The sequence below is a fragment of the Agelaius tricolor genome, unplaced genomic scaffold, assembly GCF_023055355.1.
Source record: "Agelaius tricolor isolate 1412-34295 unplaced genomic scaffold, bAgeTri1.0.p SCAF_17, whole genome shotgun sequence".
Taxonomy (NCBI): Eukaryota; Metazoa; Chordata; class Aves; order Passeriformes; family Icteridae; genus Agelaius; species Agelaius tricolor.
Window position 1 is genome coordinate 19,373,813 of NW_027269277.1, and position 18,292 is coordinate 19,392,104.

The window sequence follows — 18,292 nt, forward strand, 5'->3', positions numbered from 1 at the left end:
TGGGCGGGCAAGAAGCGGCGGGGAGGGACGAGTCGCTGCAAAGTGACAGCGCTGGTGACCAATGGAGTGGCGAGAAGCGGCGCGGTGGGAGGATCTGCCTCGGACTGACAGCGCACGCGCCCAATGGAAAGGCGGGAAGCGGCAGGGCGGGGCGGAGGGCGCGGCGGGACCAATGGCCGCGGCGGCCCCACCCCGTTCGGGCGCGGGGCGTGGCGGCCCCTCCCGGCGCGGTGGGAGCGACCGGCGCGGCCCGAGCGGCACCGGCATCTGGTGAGCGGCGGCGCGGGCCCCTCCCGTCCTCTTCCCTCCCTTGCCGTCTTCTCCCGTCTCCTCTCTAACCCTTCCCTTCCGCTCTCTCCCCGCCGGCTCCCGGCACGCTCGCAGAGCCGGGGCTGCCTTGCCCTGTGCGGCCCGGCCCTGCCGCGTCCCCTCCCGCTGCGGAGCCGCCCAGCCGAGGGTCTTCCTGCCGCGCCCCGCTCCCCCTCCCTGGTGGATTCCCACGGCAACGCCCCTCCCGGGCGCGGGATTTCCATGGCGACGGCGGCCGCCGCCCCCCGTGCCGGTGCCGCCGCCGCCCTGGTGCTGACCGAGCGCTCTCCCCGTTCCCTCTCCCGCAGCCGCCGGCCCGGCCCAGCCCAGCTCGGCCCCGCGGGGCCCCGATGATGCTGGGCGCGCGGGCGGCGGAGGAGCAGCAGCAGCGCCCGAACGTGCGGCGGCCGCTGCCGCCCCAGTGACGGCCCCGCCATGTCGGTGATGGTGGCGAGGAAGAAGGTGGTTCGGAAATGGGAGAAGCTGCCGGGCAGGAACACCTTCTGCTGCGACGGCCGTATCATGATGGCCCGGCAGAAGGGCATCTTCTACCTGACACTCTTCCTCATCCTCGGCACCTGCGCCCTCTTCTTCGCCTTCGAGTGAGTTCCCCGGGGACCCCACGGGATGGGCATGGGGATGGACCCGTGTGCCCGGGGCCTCGGGAGAGGGAGGGGAGCCTGGCACAGCGCAGCCTGGCACGAAGTGTGGCTGTCCCTGTCCAGATCTGCTTCCTCACCCTCAGCTGACTGACCCCGGAGGTTTTGAGGGTAATGGGCCCTGCTGGAGCCCTGCCAGGGGGTGACACTGGCCCTGCTTCCCCGTGGGTCACCTTCTGTCTGGGACTTGGCAGTCCCTTGTCCCGAGTGTTCCTGGCTCCAGGATAGTCGGAGTGCAAGGGTACTGCTGCTGCAGCCCTGGGGCACAGCCTGTGTCCCCACCCACAGGGGGATGTGCAGCCCCCGCATCAGCCCCACCAGGGGGGTGACCCCAGCTGGAGGATTAATAAGGAATGAGCTTGGGGGTCCTGCCAGTCTGACCTACCCCTAGCCCCAGGCTGCACTGCAGCTGGAGCCATGCTGGTGTTTCGGAAGGATCCGACCACCCCTTACATCACCTTGGCAGCCTAAAGACCTTCAGCCAAAACCTTTGATCCTGATAAAAAAGAGGGATCTGCCCCCTCCCCTCAGCTCTCCCTGGGAGCTGGGCTGGGGAGTTGGACTGGCCTTAGACTTATCCTAAAATCAAAAAATAACAAGCAAAAAGGGAAAAGCATATGTTTGTCTGGGCTGATGCTGTGGGAAGGGGCAGGATACCTCTGTTGTGTAGCTAGAGGATGAACCTGGATCAGCTAAACAACTGAAAAACTTCCCTTCCTCTGTCTCCTTGGGCGTGTTTGTATTTTGGGGCAGCAGAAGGGCTGAATCAGGGTCGGATGATAGAAAAGGTCACAAAGCCAAGAAGAACGAGTGGAAGGACCTGCTTGCTGGCTAAGCCCTGGCTATTCCTGCAGTTCCAAAAAGCCCTTGGCCCAGATGCTGTCCTCTTCAGCATCGTTCCTAAGCCAGGGAACTTGTTTCCACATTCCCTGGCCCAGCATGTCTCTCCCTAGTTTCCTGCCCAAATTATCCCTGGCTCAGTCTGAGGTACCAACTGACACCACTCTTGGTTTGATGTTTGGGGTTTTTTCCATCTGAAAAATGGAAGGGCTGAGCCTTCCTGCCTTACAGGAAGAACTAATAAGTGTTGCTGCTCCAGAAACGCTTATTGCTGCACCAGAAACACTGATTTGAGGTTTAATTGCTCTGGCTCCCTGTGGATCCTGTCCGTAGCAGGAGAGTGAACCACATCCCGCTCTGCTGTGGCTGCGCTAAGGCAGAGTGAGCCGAGGCTGTTTTCCAGACCTAGGCTGTGGTTAGTCAGGAACGTGACTGGAAATTCCTTGAGAAGCCCCTTTCCATGCTCTGGCAGGCAGAGGCCTGTGGAGGAGTCGCTTGCACCAAGACATCCAGGCCGTGCCTAGACCTGGAGGGTGGGCTCTGTGGGGGGAATGCTGCTGGGAACAGGATCACCTCTGAATTTTGGTTAAATCATTCAAGGGAGATAAGGAAAAGTTTGGGAAAATCCAAATACCCATTTGGTTCTTCCAGTGCAGAACACCTCAGTGTTTTTTTGTTTGGAAGAGAGAGGGTTGTTTTGAACTTGTTTGGGGGATTTTTGAATTTGGGATAGGGATGAAATGTTGCCTTCCCAGCTGGAAGCACTCCCCAACGTCTCTGTTGCACTGATCAGGCTGAGATAAGCAGCTTGGCTGCTCAGGAGCCCTGCCTGCCCTGCATGTGTAGGGAGCTCTGGGTGAGGATCTCAGCCTCGATCTTTCACCGTGTTGTCCGTTTGTCTCGGCGTTTGGCAGATTCTTTAGTGTTTGCATGGAAATTCCTGGTTTCCCCCTTAAAGTTGGTGTCTGGATTTGGAGCGCGGCAGCCGGCGGTGGGCGGAGGAGCCTTTCCCTGGCTGCCCCTCACTGCAGGCTGCCTGTGCCGTGCTGCCTGCTCCATTCAGCTGAATCACTTGCGCAGTCACACCTTGTCTGAGCACGGCTCCGGGGTGCCTGGAGCCAGGACCTGTCTGGCTGCTCGCCCTGCGCCGGGCTGGGCTCGATCCCGGCGCTCCGGGCTGCGCTGGCTCCGGTTACAGCTGAGGCCGGTGGGGACCGGCACCCACGGCGGCAGAAAAGCCGCAGCCCTTCCTTCCCAGCCCTGGAGCCATGGTCGCACTCGCGGGGCTGCTGCTGGTGCTGTTTTTTCCTCCCAAGTTTCTCCAGTGCTGCCAGCTGCTCCGCGGTGTCCACAGGCGAGCGGGCTGAGCGCCTCAGCCTGTGGGTGGGAATTCTGTGTGTTCATCCCCAAACCGCAGCGCTGTGTTCTGGGACTGGGGAAATCTCTCCAGCCAGGAGCAAACAGGAGCCAGAGGCTGGCAGAACTCAGTGCTATACCTGAGATCCGACTCCTCCCTCGTAGATAAGGCAGAGGGACGGAGCTGTGCTGGCTCTCGGGAAGGGCTCTGCAGCCACCACTGAAGTCCTTTGCCCAAGGGCACCTCTCAGCACTACGGGAGCAGCTCCCGCGGCCTGGGGCTGCTCCAGCAGAGTCCGAGACCTGTGCTTAACTGGGTCTGCTCCATAACACGTCCCATAAAATACAGTTTCACATCCTCTTGGCATTATTTCAGACTCCTAATGGTACGTCAGCCCTGTGGTTGGGCACTTAGCTGCTGTCTGCTTGAGGTGTTCCAGCATGAGGAGACCAGATAAAGCATTTGTAAAAAATGCCTTTAGGAGCAGGGATGATGGGATGCAGTGCCTGCTCTCAGGCTGGAAGTTCCCTTTACAGTTCCTATCTCTCCTGGAGTTCCACGCTCAGCTGAAGGGAATGAGATTTCTTTTGTCTCTGGCTTTTCAGCACAAAACTTGACATCTGTAGATGTTAGAGGCATGATAGCACCAGCAACATTGGCTCCTCGTGGGAAGGGGCTGCTCTTGGATTTTCCAGTGCCCAGGCATATTTGCCACTTTCTTTTTCCTACTTTTTTAGCTTTGTAGAGATGAAAATGTCTTTGTTTTCTGATGAGTTGAAAACACCTACATTGCCCTTTGTGTGACTTTATTTTTTAGTTTTGATTTCCAAAGCCCAGAGACCCAAGACTCAGAGGGGGGCCTCTGAGCTGCCGTTACCTCTGGTTAGATCTGTGTCAAGCATGGTCAAAACTTACATGTGAGTTAATTCATGCTTTTTAATCACTGTAATTTCTCTCAATAGAAGTGAGCTTTTTGGTGTCCAGAGTTCAGCTTGTTTTGTTTGTGTTTCTGGGGGAAGTGGCCACTCCTGGGGTTTGGATTGACCTTTTTTTCATATGTGGGCTCCTTCTCAGGAGATGACTTTGCCCTCTCTGCAGCCTCCACATCCTCTGTGGCACCCCAGTTCCTGTGTGGATCTTGGGGTGATTTGTCTGTGCAGAGATTTGAGATTTTAGCTGGGAAAGGAGCAGTGACATTGGCATAACATACCTGTCTCCTGCCTCAGTTGTGTCAGAAACACATGCTGTGTGCTGACAGTTGATGTGTCACTGCAGGCAGGTAGGGAGAGGTTCCTGGGAGAGCTCCAGCCCTGACTGGTGCTGCTGGAAAGGGCCTGGACACAGTGGTGTGGTGTGGTGTGGCCGGGCTTTGGAGCAGCTGCTTCCACGCTTACTGCAAACACAGCAGCTGCTAGACACCATCCCTTCCCTGGTGTGAGCACCCAGCACAGCCAGGCTGAAGTGAGGGTCAGGCACTGGGGAAAGATACAGCTCTGCTGGCACCCAGAACAGGCACACAGTGTGGCTGTGCTGTAGCTGAGGAAGGTTAAACAGGTGATTTGCAGGTGAGATGTGGGTAAGTGATACTGTGGAGCTTGTGCTGAGCCCTGGTGGGGCCTGCCTGGGGGATGTCCTGCCCTGTGGCCATGGCTGTGCAGTCCCTGTGGCTTTTCCCTTCCTCCAGAGCTTTGCTCAGCGTGCAGAATAACCAGCCAAGCACCATAACTCATGGCACCTCCCAGCTGCTTCTCCCCCTGCTCCCCATTCCAATGATCCCTTTGTTCAGCTTTCCTGCCTCAGCCCACCCCACTGTGATGATGAGTTGTGATAGTGCTGTTATTGTCTGCTTTTTGGTGACAAAATGCTCCAGAGCACAGAAATGGTGCTGGGAATGGGGGAGCAGCATCTTCACAGGCCAACAGAGCATCTCTGTTGGCTCTGAGCTCTGCCAAACAAAAGGTCTTTAAATGCCTGTTCCTGAGCAGTGAAATCATCTTAGAGACAAGGCGTAGGCTGAAGATACCCCAGTGCTAGTGAGTACCTGAGTACCAAGTCAGGACCTTGGGTGGCTGCTTTCCCTGCCATGGACAAGTTCCCTGGAAGTCACATGAAGAGTGAGGCCCCATCAGCACAGGGAAAGTGGGAGGCACGTGGGGGGCTCCACACTGGGCTCCATGCTAGGCCTGGCAATGCAGTTTCACCGTGGTGGGAGCTCCTCTGGCTCTCACCTCTGCCCTCGCCTGCAAGGGGCCACAGACACCAGCCCAGCTAAGGGGAGCTAAGCTAAGCCTGTGTGGAAGCAGGAGAGCTGTGGCTCAGCTTTAACACAGCTCATGGATCCATATTTAAACCCACAATAGGTTCATGTTGTCACAGCAGTTCCAAAAGCTGGACAAGGGTCAGGCTGCAGCCTTTTGGGGCAGGCAGTGTCCAGCTCTTAAAGGAATAATCACAGAATTGTTTAGGGTGGAAAAGACCCCCCAAGACCACCAAGTCCTGTCACTGGTAACCACATTGTCAACCAGACCAGAACACTGAGTGCCACATCCAATTGTTCCTTGGACACCTCCAGAGATGGGTGGTTCACCACCTCCCTTGGCAGCCTCTTCCAATGCCTGACAGCCCTTTCTATGGAGAACCTTCTCCTGATGTCCAACCTGAACCTCCCCTGGCACAGCTTGAGGCTGTGTCCTCTTGTCCTGTCACTGATTGCCCGGGAGAAGAGGCTGACCTGCACCTAAATTCATGTTCCATCTTCCTAACCCCATACTTCTACCCCAAATGGGCTCCAAGGCTTTTGTTTACTTGCTGACTGACTTGCAGCTGTCCCTGGACTTTGCCCTTGCAGAGGGAATGCAAAGTTATCTTAGGCTGCCTGAAGATGATAAGCTCGGCACTCCAGTTCTTTGTCTGTGGCCAGGGCTGGGCACCGGGACATTGTTTTGGGGAACAGCAGAGTGTGCAGTGTCCGAAGTGAAGGATGTTGGTTTAAGGCCCAGGCCCTTTGTGTTGCTGTGGGCTTCTGGTGTTGCAGCTGTGACTGAAGTGTGCTGTAACTTCAGTGTGCAGGCCTTCTGTCCCTGCCACACGTGGGGGACAGCGCTGGAGTCAGGCAATGGCCCACGAAATGTTTCTGCAGTGGGCCTGCGGAGCCTGGTGCTGCCAGCTGGAGCTGGAAACTGCATTGTGTTTGGGGAATCTGTGGTGGGAATGCTGTCCAGAATTAAATAGTGCTGTGGAGGTAATGGAAATGGCCTTGCTTGGGATGGCAGCCCCCCAGGGAGGATAATCCCTGGCCCCTCACTGCAGTAGCCTGATGCTTGCATGGAAAGTAACAGTGGAACAGCAGGAGTCTGGGTTGGATCCATCCCTCACCAGCAGGGATAAAGGGTGCATTCTAGAAAGCCAAGTGCCTGAAAGCCTGGGTGCCCAGCTGCATCAGGAGGCTGGGGGAGGGATACGTGCGAGGAGTGGTGAGATATGACACAAGTGGTGGGATTTAGGTGAGGTTTCCCTTAAACCGTAGCAAAGCTCCATAGGAACTTCACCCCAACATCAGTAGGGTTTTCTGAAGGAATCAGGGTAAAATATGGATTTTTTCAGCCCAGTATGTCTCTAAAATGTGACTTCTGCCCAGGCCTCCCACATGGCTAGGGCTGCAGCACCTCTGGGGACATGGCTGTGAGTGTCCAGGAGCAGCACGGCCACGGTGAGATGAGTCCCGTGCTCCCTTTGCATCCTCTATCAGCAGGATCAGCACCATAAACTCCTCATTGGGCCTTGTTGTATTTATAGAGGATACAAACCTTGTTCCCCTTTGAGCTGGGGGAGTCTTGAAGCAGGAGCCTTTCTGCTTTATTTGGAGTGTTCTAGTCCGTTGTCTCAGGAAAGCCAAAGGAAGCCAGATGTCTTCTTGCATGGGAATGTTGCACTTTCACAGGAATCCATTCCTAAGAAGTACAGGATCCACTTAATCCCAATAATTTCTGTGATATGGGAAGCTCCTGCTCTTTAGGGGTTAGCTAGAGATTCCCACTATCCCCACAGGCTTCTATTCCTTCTTCCAGCTTTCCAGGTATGGGGTCCCTGACCAGGCCTTGGATGCTTCTCCCAGTGGTCTGGCCCATTCCTTGGCAGCAGGAATGTAATGGACAAGGTCTCTCCCGCTGCCTGGTTGTGTTTCTGGCATTGCTTAAAATGGGAGCTGAAAACAGAACAAATGCTGGGAAATATCTGTGCCTAGCTGGTGGAAAACGTGGAGATGCTGTGATGGTGCCTGGTTGTTGGAGCTGCCCCAGGAGTGTTCCCCTGTGGTGGTGGGATCAGAAGGATGTTCTGAACAGCTTCTCTGCTCCAGATCTGAGCAGTGCTGCGGAGTGCCCGGGCTCTGACGCTGTGCCAGGAGATGAGACTCTGACTCATTGTCTCCTGCCCCGTGTCCGCAGGTGCCGGTACCTGGCGGTCCAGCTCTCCCCGGCCATCCCCGTGTTTGCAGCAGTTCTCTTCCTGTTCGCCATGGCCACGCTGCTGCGGACAAGCTTCAGTGACCCTGGCGTGATCCCGAGGGCCCTGCCCGATGAGGCAGCCTTCATTGAGATGGAGATTGGTGAGTGAGTGTGGAGTGGCCAAGCTGGTGAGGGATGGAAAAGCCTCCCTATTTATGGCATATTTCTAGGCTACAGTCCCTGCAAGAGCTTATCTTCCTGGCTGGACCTCCAAAAGTGAGGATTGCCCCAATCTGCTGGCTCACCGTACTTGGCCAAGTTTCAAGAAAGCAGCATGTTGTACCTGCGTCCCTCTCTGGGAGCCATTTCACCTGCTGCTTCCTCTCCCATAGGCGTGTACATACAAACTCAGTTTGCTTTTGAGAAGGGGTGCAGAAAGCTTGGAGTGGTCCCCTTGATCCTTCAGGGAGGGAGGAGGTTTGGTGGATGCAGGTGATAACACCCAGCCCACTCTCAACATGCCCATGAAAGCTCTGGCATCCCTTTTCCTGCCTCCAAGCTGCCAGGTTGGCTCTGGCCTGCATGAGCAGAGCTGCAGCCTCCAGCTCCAGAGCCAGCGGGCTCCGATCCCGCTGGGAGGAAAGGCAGGGAAGCGAGTTGTTGTTTGAGGCCTGTCATGTTGTAGCAGCAGTTCTGACCTGTGCCCGGTTCTCTCTGGCAGAGGCCACCAACGGGACCGTGCCGCAGGGTCAGCGCCCGCCCCCGCGCATCAAGAACTTCCAGATCAACAATCAGATTGTGAAGCTCAAGTACTGCTACACGTGTAAGATCTTCCGGCCACCCCGCGCCTCGCACTGCAGCATCTGCGACAACTGCGTGGGTGAGTGGTGCTGGGCCTGGCCTGGCCCTGCTCCTCACGGAGAGCCTTGGCACAGGGACAGACCCGCGCCCAGGCTCGTGCTGGGTGGCTCTGGGCTGCTGCAGTGTCCAGGCTGCCTCATCTTGTGCTCGAGGAGCTTGAGGTTTGCTCAGAACCTGGAGCCAGGTGCTTCCTCTTTGCCAGGACTTTGGCAATAACCGAGTCCAGCTGCTGTGTGTACATGTGCAGCCCATTTTTGAATCCCACTGGACTCTGGCCTTGCAGGACTGGAGGGTTCCAGTGGAGAGTTGTGTCTCAGGTGACAGCAGATCCTTCATCAGCACAGAGATTGTGCCATTCCCTGGGGTGCCCTGGTTGTTGTCTTCCTTCTGTGTATGTAACTGGCTCATGTTCAGCATCACTGCTCCAGGCAGAAATCCTGTCCTTTTGGACCCCTTTCCTCCTCTTCAGATTCCCAGCCTTTGTGTGTTTATGCAGTTTGTTGAACCTTCTCCTGATTATTCCAGGGTAAGAACATGGGGACTCCCAGGCCTTCATCTAATCCATGTGCTGTGGCTGTTGTCCTCCAGGGAGAGAAGACACATGGGGGGGGGGTCAAGCTCAAATTCTCTCTTAATGTGCAAAATGACTCATTATAAAACAATTTTGGACTTTTTGACCTCCTGAAAGGAGGCCAGGATATGAGGTCCTGACTGAGCAGAGGGTTGAACTTGGCAGTTTTTGTCAGCCTGGGGGATTTTTGAAGTGGAAGCACAGGGGCAAGGATCTAGACGTGGGCAGGCAGTGCTAATTTTCATCTTGGCTTCCCCAGAGCGCTTTGACCATCACTGTCCCTGGGTGGGCAACTGCGTGGGAAAGAGGAACTACCGCTACTTCTACCTCTTCATCCTCTCGCTTTCCCTCCTCACCATCTACATCTTCACCTTCAACATCGTCTACGTAGCACTGAGTGAGTCTGCCTGGAGAGCTGGAGAGCTGGGAGGGAGGGAGTAGGACTACAGATGGTGGTGTGAAACCAGAGTTAGGGAGTGGGAAAGGGAGCTGGACTCAGTGGGATGTTCCAGGTGAAAAAAATCTCTCTTTCTGTATTGCAGAATCTCTGAAGATTGGGTTTCTGAACACGCTGAAGGAAACCCCAGGGACATATCCTTCCATGGTCCCAAGTGCTTGACCTCTCCACAATTGGGGGTTAGTGGGAGCTGCATTGTGGAGTGGCTGCTTAGACCACTCTGAGTCTTTCCGGGCGTTTTCCCCTGGATGACAATGTGGGGAGCAGTTTCTTGGCTCTTGGGAGAAGAATAAAACAGAAAACAGTGGCTAGGAGAGGAAGAGAAGTTGATGTTTGTGGGGGCAGTAACAGGTGGGCTGGGCCTGCTCTCAGGCTGTTCCCGTCCTTAACTGTTCTCACTGTACTGGAGGTGCTCATCTGTTTCTTCACGCTGTGGTCGGTGGTGGGGTTAACTGGGTTCCACACCTTCCTGGTGGCACTGAATCAGACAACCAACGAAGACGTAAGTAGAGCCTTCCTCTTCCTCTGAGCTGTCGGTGTTTCTCAGTGTGTCAAGGCTGAGCAGAACACAGGGATCTGGGGGCTGGGGCAGGGCGGCCTTGGAGTAAACCTGAGTTTGTGCCCAACTATTTCAGATTAAGGGGTCCTGGACTGGGAAGAACCGTGTGCAGAATCCCTACAGCCACGGCAACATAGTGAAGAACTGCTGCGAGGTGCTCTGCGGGCCCCTGCCCCCCAGGTGAGCTCTTGAGTGGCCTTGACCTTTGTCTTCCACCAGCACTTCTGCTGGGAAGAGAGGTGGGATTTGGGGAGACATGGGTGTCTGATGGCGTTGCTGTGTTCTTGCAGTGTCCTGGACAGACGGGGCATCCTGCAGCAGGAGGAGAGCACAGCTCAGGAGGGGTTGTGCCCGCAGGGACCTGGCACGCAGGAGCCCCTGGCCACTCAGGGCCCTGGGCAGGCCCAGGAGGGTGGCATGAAGCAGCAGGATGGCAGCATTCTTCCCCCCAGTGCTGTGAGTGATCCCCTTGGGAGCTGGGGGGGCTCTGGGAGAGTGGAAGAAAGCTCAGAGTGTGACTTAGGAAGGACAAAACTACGCGAGGGGTCATGTGAGAGGCTGCTGCTGAAAAGCTTGTTTGCTCTAACCTTGGAAACCAGCGTCTTGGTTTCCTTGGATTTCCTAAAAGGAGATCACAGCTGGCTGCTGTTTTGGAGATCAGTCCTGCCATGAGAGCACTCAGGAGCTGTTGCCCATGGAGCTCGGCAGGGCTGGGGAGGGCTGAGAGGTTGCAGACATCATGTTCTGGTTCTGCGTGTGAGCTGCAGGGCTGTCCCTGGGATCTCCGTCTGTGGAGAAAGCTGTTGTGGCCCTGAGCAGCCTCCTGTGTTTGAAATTAGTCTGCATTAAGGACACAGTTTGACAGGAGACTTCCAGAGTGCCCTTCCCACCTAAATTATTCCAATAACATGGTGGGAAATGCCTTGGCTTGCTCCTGCTTGGGCATGAGCTGCCCTTCCCTGGTGGGAAGTCAGTCCAAGACACCTTCTGCTGGAGCAGTCCAGTGCTCCAGTTCTTCCTGAAGCTGCTATGTTGCCTGTTGGGTGGCCCCTGATTTTAGTTTCTCATTTTCCCAAGCGCACCTGAGACTGCTGCTAGTGGAGCTGGAGGTGGAAGCGGAGCAGTGGGGCCTGTGTGCTTGGGCTCTGCACTGGGGGTGTCCCTGCAGGTCACTCTGTCCTCTCTCTCCAGGTCCCTGCCCCATCTGTGAGTGACACCGAGATGCCAGAGGAGAAGCAGCGAACGCCTGGGGAGCTCCCGGTGCCCCCCCTGGACACTGGGCGAGCGGAGCACTAGCATCTGCTTGGAAAGGAGAACTTTGTTGTTTTGTCTAATCGAAGCTGGAAGTGGTGGAGGAGAGGAGAAGGGCTGGATGGCAGGCACCTGATTCCCCATGGCCATTTTGCTTTAGTCATTACTCACCACGGTGCGGGCAGCGCTGGCCTTGCGCAGTGGCACCCCCCGGTCACCGTGGGGCACTGCCAGCACCAGGTCTGCCTGGGGCCGGGCCTCTGGCTCTGTGGGCTGTCCTGGATGCTCCATCCCAGCTCAGGGCTGGGGCTGTCCCCTCTGCCCGGGCCCAGCTCTGACAGGGTGAGGCTGTCAGGGCCAGCCTGCGACCTTCTGCTGAGGAATCCCCAAGGAAAGGGAAAGCAATCGTGGCAGCAATGTCCTCTCTCCCCTCCTCCCTCCTTCCTCTAATCCGTGGCGTTGTTTTGTGGTTGGTGTGGCAAGGCTTGTCAGGAGATGTTTTGGTGCCCCAAGGACACAAACAAGTGGGAAGGAGTTCTGCTGGCAGCGGTTTTTAGGTAGCTGTCTTCCTGTGCCCCTATCTGCGTGATGTAACAAGGCAGCAGCTATGAGGCGACCCTCCTTCCATCTGCTCTGGTGCTCACATCACCCTGGGCTTTGAGGGAGGGAGAAGGCAGCCAAGGTGGACAGCTGCAGGGAAAGGTTTGCCTGTGTGCCTGTGCCACTGGCTCCTGGCTGGTGCTGGGGCTGCATTTGTTTCTGGGTGTCTGCATTGAGCCCTCCCCAGCTGTGGCACAGCAGCTCTGCAGAACCTCAGCCCCAATCTGTGTTGTGTCATTGCATCCCCATGTCCCCCCTTTGCCTTGCTCTGCTGTTCTCAGCCATCCTAGACTGGCTTTGGGAGCCTTGGATCTTCCTAGGATTGTACCAGCTGCCTAGGGCTGGGCTTGTGTGTCCTCAACAGAGGAGGAGAGGCTGGGGGGATGGCAGGAGAGCTCTGTGCCGTGGCAGGGCTCCCCCACTCCACAGTCCCTGTCCTGCACTGGCAGGACCCTCACACCTCTGGGATCCCCGCAGAGGTCGCTGGTGGAGGAGAGGCCGTTCTGTGCCCTGGCAGCTCCGGGTCCCTTGTCACAGTGCTGGGCACTCACTCATTCAGTTCCTCCCGGCAGGTGTGTGGTGGCTGCTGGGGGGTGTCCTGACGGGCCAGTCCTGTCTGTGTGTCCGTGATGCTCCTGGCTGGCAGTGAGGGGTGTGGTTGAACCTGGCTCCGGCACTGCCCCCTCTCCCGCGGTGCAGGGCCTCTTCTCCTCGGTGAGAGGGCAGAGCTGCCACAGCTGCTCTCCGTTGGAATGTGGCTGGAAAAGAGCCCCTGCCGCCCTGCCATGGCCCGCAGCCAGCCCAGCCCCATCCTGTTCCATCCTCCGGGGACAGGGCTCCTGTGCCCCACCCCGTGGGAGTCGCCCCAACGCGCTACTGACCAAAACTCCAATTCAGTGCGGAAAACTGTGTATTTTGGCTTTGCTGCTCTCTGTTCCATGAGGTGTGTGGAGTGCTGCCTGCCGGGACCTGCCTGCACGGGTCAGGGTCTCCAGAAGGAAGGAACGGGGTTGGGTGAGGGCTGGGTGTTCTTTATTTTTTTCTTCTTATTATTTTTTTTTTAATTTTAAAACAATGAAGGAAACTTAATTGGTTTGAAAATGGCTGAGCTGTAGCCCCTGCGTTTCTGTGCTGCCCCAAGCCAGCTGCCTCTTCCCTCTTCCCTGTGCATTTCCAGGACTCTCCATCTCACACTTCCAGGGTGTCTTAGCTATGTTATTTGCATCTTGCTGTCCCCCATGGCAGGTGACGGGGGGGGGGGGTGGGGGGGGGGGGGTGGGGGGTGGTCTCTGTGTGTCCATGCTGAGAAGTGACAGTGTCCTAGGCAGGCTTCAGTGGCCTGCACACACAGCTTCCATCCCTAGCTCCCTTCCTGAGCCTGCTGGCAAACCTGGGGAAAGCAGCCAATGCCTGTGGTGTCTTGGCAGGGGGTGCAATGCCCCAGCATGCCCAGAGTCCCTGCCTCGGGGCAGTGGTGCCAGGCAGTGCCATGCAAAATGTCCTGGGGCACCTCATGCCCACCCAGCATCTGGCTCTGGTGCAGGGGCCAAGCTGGGCCCTGAGGTGCCACCACTGGGGCTCCCCTGTCCCCCACCAGCAGCCATCCCCTCCAATCCAGCTCCCCTATTAGGGCCAGAGTGGAAAGTGGCGGTGCTGGTGGGCTCAGGGGGATTCTGCCATGGAGAGACCCCCCAGCTGCTCCTCAGGACCCGCCAGCTGCTCCTCAGGACCCCCCAGCTCGGCCTCCTCCCGGCTGCCATCCAGGGTCTCTGATCCCTCGAAGCAGCCGGAGTCCCGGGGAATGTCCCCCTTGGGCTCTGAGGGTGATGGCAGGGCCTCAGTGCTGTCACCATCCTCTGGCTCACTGGCTGCTGGGAAAGGGGCTGTGGTGTTAGTGGTGCTGCTGGGGTACCCAGTCAGGGTCCCCGCCCCTCCCCAGGACTCTTACTGTCATAGTCCAGGAGGAGCTCGGCAGCCGTCAGCAGCTTGGCGCGGTGCTGGGGGTCCATGATGTGCAGTTCATTCAGGTGGGTCTCCCGCAGCTCCTTGAAGTCCTCCAGGGTCTGGTACCCATTCAGCAGGAGGGTGGGGGTGTGTTCCTGGGTGGGGGGTGGGGGTAGGGGTGAGCAGGGCATGGGTGGCTCCCCTGGCTCCTCCTGACCCCCAGTGATGGCCTGTAGCTCCCCCCTCAGTGGGTCCACGGTGGGCACTTAGCCCACATTACCAAGAAATGCCCTACATGTCCCCTCTGTGCCCCTGGGTGCTTGGTGGAAGGACCCACAAGGTGGGGGATAGTGAAGGGGAGAGGGCTTGGTCACACTGCTGGTCCCGTGCTGGGTGCTGCTGGGTGCTGGGTCCCTGGACAGCGGGGTGCTGCTGTCCCCCACAGCCCCTGTCCCTCACCTGCAGGTTGATGCGCTCCAGCAGCTCATGGAGGGTCTTGGGCTTGAGGCGCTTGTTCCGGCTGGAGCTCCGGCTCCTGCGGGCAGGGACCGTCTCCTCAGGGATCACATCCACGTAGATGAACTTGAAGGAGCCCACCCTGTTGTGGAGCAGCCCGGTCCAGGTGCCCACAGGTGGCTTCTCAATGATGCCGATGATGTCCCCTTTCTAGGCCAAGGGACATGGGATGGTGAGGGGCACAGGCTTGGGGACAGCCAGGGAACACTCCCAGCTCAGGGGGTCCCCAGCTGCCCTCCCTCCCTCCCCAGGGCCACAGTGACCATGGCTCACCCGCAGCTTCAGGGAGTCCTTGTCATAGGGGCTGGGGGTGAAGTCGGTGTGGACACGGGCCCGGCCGCAGAAGGGGCCAGTGTAGGCTGGGACGGTCTCCTCCAGCTGCTGGCTGTCCCTGGGATCGCCAGGGCTGGGAATGTCGCTGCCTGCAGAGAGGAGGGGGTCAAGCAGGATATGCCCGGCTGGGGATGTGGGACCAGTGTCCCATCGGGGCTGGCCTCACCGCTGGACATCTGGCGTCTGAGGGCTGGGCGCCCATCCTCCTCCTCCTCCAGCTCCAGGTACGACAGGGGCACCTTGTCATGGCTCTGCTCTTCCACGCTGCTGGCTGGGGACAGGGGGCATGGCCTCTCTGCCTCCACCTCTCCCTGCTGGGGGTACCGGGGTCAGGCCGAGGGAGGGGGAGCTGTCCCCCACTCACCTGTCTGTGTCCCCACGCCTCCTGCTCACCTTGCCCTCGGCCAGCGCTCTCACAGCCATCCTGCCCATCTTGCGGTTCATGGTGCGGGAGATGACTGCCCGCCACTTCCTGCCCAGCTTGGTCCCGCTGCTCCGCGCGCCCTCCTCAGCACTGGCACTGCTGGCATCATCCTCAGGGATCTGCCAGAGGGATGGAGAGTGAAGGCAGAGCCCCCCACCCTGGGCAAGCCTCAACAGGGTCACACAGGGACTGTGAGATCCCAAATGCCACCAGTGCTGACGCTCTGGGGCTGCTCTATGACATATAGGCCACTGGTAAGACCAGGAGTTTCAGGAAACCAGCCCTGAAATGGGCTGTTCCCAGGGGAGCAGGATGTGTCAAGGGTGCTAGGAACTCACATTCTCCTCCAGGCTGAACTCCTCGCTTGACACGGGGGAACTGACCTTGGACTTGTTGAAATCCTTGAAGCTGCTGGAACGCTGTAGGGAAAGCTGAGAGCAGGGGCAGAGGTGTGAGGGGGGAAATGGAAAGGTGTGATATGGGTTTCTTCCTGCATTCCCTGCCCCAGCTCCTCTCTGCTCTTTGAGCTGCTCTGCCAATCCCAGGGTAATGCCAGTGCTGGGAAGAGTTTTTTGCTCTCTTCCAGGAGCTGCCATGTGTCATCAACCCCCCAGAACTGGGATGTGGAGCTCTTGGTGCTTGTGTAGCTGCTTGGCACAGCATTCCCAGGGCAGGGATGCTCTAGTGTGGAGCCTGGCACTGCCATGCCAGGAACAGCCCAGGGCTGTGCCATGATGCCACCCTGGCACATGGGCCAGGACGTGGAGGCACACAGAGCTCTGCATCTCCTCTCAGCACAGGTGGGCAGGCAGTGAAGGGCAGGTAGCACCAGAGCAGCCCTGCTGCTACCCACAGGGTCAGCTGCAGGACTGAAATCCTGGAGCATTCATCACAAATCCGTGTTTTCCACCTGTGAGTGTCACTCCATAGCCCAGAGAGCACACCCCCAGCATCACCAGCTGGCTTGGTGCCACCTCCTGCTTAAGCCATCAAAGCTCATTTTGGATCTCAGTCCTGGTACACCTCTCTGTCCCTTGCTCTTTTTAGTCTTTGCTGTGCCCCCTGCCTGCCTTTCTCTCCATGGCCTAAGGTGCCTGTCTCACATGGAAGGGTTTCTTTACGCCAGGAACGTCCTTGGTGCCAGCACGGCCACATGTGTCCCAGGTGTCCCTCATCTCTGGATGCCAGCACCAGCGTGCTCACACACTGGGGCACAGTGAGCTCAGCTGCCACTGCCAGCACTCTGAGGCCCTCAGAGCACACACCACGGTGCTTGCTCTGCCATCACCACAACCAGGGATTCCTGTTCTCAAGCAGCTCTGCCAGCTCCTGTGGTGGCAGAGGCCTTTCCCAGCCCTGCACAGCCTGGCCCTGTGCTGTTCCCTCTTTATTCTCCTTCTCATCAGCTCCACCGAGCACCCTGAGCACTTGGTTTTGCCATTCCTTGCAGAGGGCTGGCTCACGAAGCCACACCCAGCTGCACACCCACTGTGGCTTCATGCCAGCTCCAGGTGCATCTGTGCAGACGGGATGCTGGCTTTTGCCCTGCTCCCACCCCAGTGCCTGAATCCACCACATCCAGGTCCACTGAACCTCCCAGGACTTCACTGCTGAGATAAAACAGCTCTGAGATAGAAGTGCCCCGGGGCTGGAGGAGCCATGGAGAGCCTGGCAGTGAGATGTGAGTCAGGGGGGTCGGGCTCTCCCGGAGCAGAGCAGGAGGGGGAAGTGAGAATGGCTGTCACTGGGCAAGGGGAGGGGATGCCCACTGGGACTGGCCCGGCTGGATGGGCCACCCCCCGTGCAGGGAGGGGACTTCACCCAGGTTTCCTGGCGGAGCTTGGCAGCACAGAGGAGCTGCCAGGGCAGGATTTGTGCCTGTCATGGGCAGGACCCTGCCACCAGGCACTGCCCCTGCTCCCCGTGGTGACTTGCTGATGCTGATGCCAGCCCAGCAAAGCTTGGCAAGAGCTGAAATGCCAGCTGGTGTGAGACCTGGCGGGGGATGAGGAGCCAGTTTTGGCCCCCACTGGTGACTTCAGCCTCCAGACTTCAGCCACAGGGTGGCACACGGCCGTGGCACGCAGGGGGCTCTCGAGAGGCCGTGGCACTGGCAGCTGTGCTCCTGTGGCTCGCACCTCGCAGCAGGGCTGCCGGAGGAAGCGGCTGGCGCACGTGACGAAGCTGCGGCCCCGACCGCAGCACCTTGCTGCGCAAGAGCTGCACAGCCGCCACCGCAGCCATGGCCCCCAGGAAATGACAGGCGGCCGCCCACGCCCGGGGAGGCCATGGCGGGGCGGGAGGCACAGCCGCCCCCAGCAGAGCTCTGCGCGTCCCACCGGCACCTGAGCTGGCACCCATGTGGATCCCGGGGGCTGTGCATCCCAGCCACACGTCCCAACAGGATGGCAGGCAGAGTGGGAGGCAGACAAGGCCAGGACCACGCACTGGCGAGGCCACGGTGGCTGATGGCAGCAGAGACGAACTGATGGCAGGGCAGCTGCCGTGCGATCCCAGCCCCCGGGGCCCTGCCCCAGCCCTCCTGCTCAGCATCCCACGGCAGCCCAGGCTCGGACAGCTCTGGATGCGCCGGGATGTCTGCGGTGCTGAGGGCACCTGGATTCCGCCAGGACTCACCTTCCTGTGTCCCGGCTCCTTGTCGCTGGCGTTGGAAGGCTTGCGGCGCAGCATGGCCTGGGGCTCAGCGTCCAGCAGCGGCGAGCGCGGCCCGTCCCGTCCCGTCTCGTCCCGCGGCACCGGCACCGAGCCGGGAGCGCACAGGAAGCCGGCGGTCACATGAGAGGCGCTTGCAGCCGTGCTCGGGGTGGCTGGCGAAGCGCGGGCTGGGGCAGGAGGAAGGAAACCCTCCAGCGAGCTGCTGCCCTGCCCGGGGCCCCTGGGTGGGGACGGTGCCTGCGCCCTGACACTGCTCGGCCGTGCCGCCCCTCGGTGATGCTGCCCGTGCCCTGCCTCCCCTCGGCAGTGCTGCCGCCCCTCGGTGATGTTGCCCCTTGGCCATCTGCACATGGGCATCGTGTGTCCCCGCCATGGAGAAAGTGACAAACCCCAACCCCTCCGTCGTGCCCACCCCCATGCCTGCTCATCCTGCTGGGACATGGTAGCCAAGCCCTATGCGGGACACTTGGTCTGGGATGTCCCCTGTATC

General features: G+C 58.8%; 2 protein-coding genes across 5 annotated transcripts; one reads left to right on the plus strand and one right to left on the minus strand.

Moving 5' to 3' along the window:
* Window positions 1-162: 162 nt before the first annotated feature.
* Window positions 163-13,014, plus strand: ZDHHC9 (zinc finger DHHC-type palmitoyltransferase 9). The gene is made up of 10 exons (XM_071442848.1): window positions 163-270; window positions 618-911; window positions 7,611-7,771; window positions 8,332-8,490; window positions 9,302-9,439; window positions 9,585-9,638; window positions 9,904-10,001; window positions 10,135-10,238; window positions 10,349-10,514; window positions 11,250-13,014. Exons 2-10 carry the CDS (start codon window positions 745-747, stop codon window positions 11,352-11,354), a joined length of 1,152 nt encoding a protein of 383 aa, XP_071298949.1. The 5' UTR covers window positions 163-270; window positions 618-744; the 3' UTR covers window positions 11,355-13,014.
* On the minus strand, window positions 12,802-18,061 carry SASH3 (SAM and SH3 domain containing 3). 4 transcript variants are annotated; one of them, XM_071442847.1, is made up of 8 exons: window positions 17,764-18,061; window positions 15,465-15,557; window positions 15,096-15,245; window positions 14,869-15,013; window positions 14,643-14,791; window positions 14,313-14,519; window positions 13,858-14,008; window positions 12,802-13,780 (listed from the first exon to the last, which is right to left on the minus strand). In XM_071442847.1, the coding sequence occupies exons 1-8, from the start codon at window positions 17,815-17,817 to the stop codon at window positions 13,572-13,574; spliced, it is 1,158 nt and encodes a 385-aa protein (XP_071298948.1). In that variant the 5' UTR covers window positions 17,818-18,061; the 3' UTR covers window positions 12,802-13,571. The 4 variants fall into 4 exon arrangements, with proteins under 4 accessions (XP_071298948.1, XP_071298947.1, XP_071298946.1 ...); XM_071442846.1 differs by having other exon boundaries at window positions 12,802-13,777; window positions 14,869-15,016; window positions 17,764-18,060; XM_071442845.1 differs by having other exon boundaries at window positions 14,869-15,016; window positions 17,764-18,059.
* Window positions 18,062-18,292: the final 231 nt, after the last annotated feature.

Bases quoted from the DNA above. Each gene is read 5' to 3' on its own strand.
- ZDHHC9 (XM_071442848.1), top strand. From the start codon at position 745: ATGTCGGTGATGGTGGCGAGGAAGAAGGTGGTTCGGAAATGGGAGAAG. The intron at 912-7,610 runs GTGAGTTCCCCG...CCGTGTCCGCAG, and splicing joins GCCCTCTTCTTCGCCTTCGA to GTGCCGGTACCTGGCGGTCC. The intron at 9,440-9,584 runs GTGAGTCTGCCT...TCTGTATTGCAG, and splicing joins CATCGTCTACGTAGCACTGA to AATCTCTGAAGATTGGGTTT.
- SASH3 (XM_071442844.1), bottom strand. From the start codon at position 15,722: ATGGCAGCTCCTGGAAGAGAGCAAAAAACTCTTCCCAGCACTGGCATT. The intron at 14,009-14,312 runs GTGAGGGACAGG...CCCCCCACCCAG, and splicing joins TGGAGCGCATCAACCTGCAG to GAACACACCCCCACCCTCCT. The intron at 13,781-13,857 runs GTAAGAGTCCTG...CCCCTTTCCCAG, and splicing joins GCTCCTCCTGGACTATGACA to CAGCCAGTGAGCCAGAGGAT.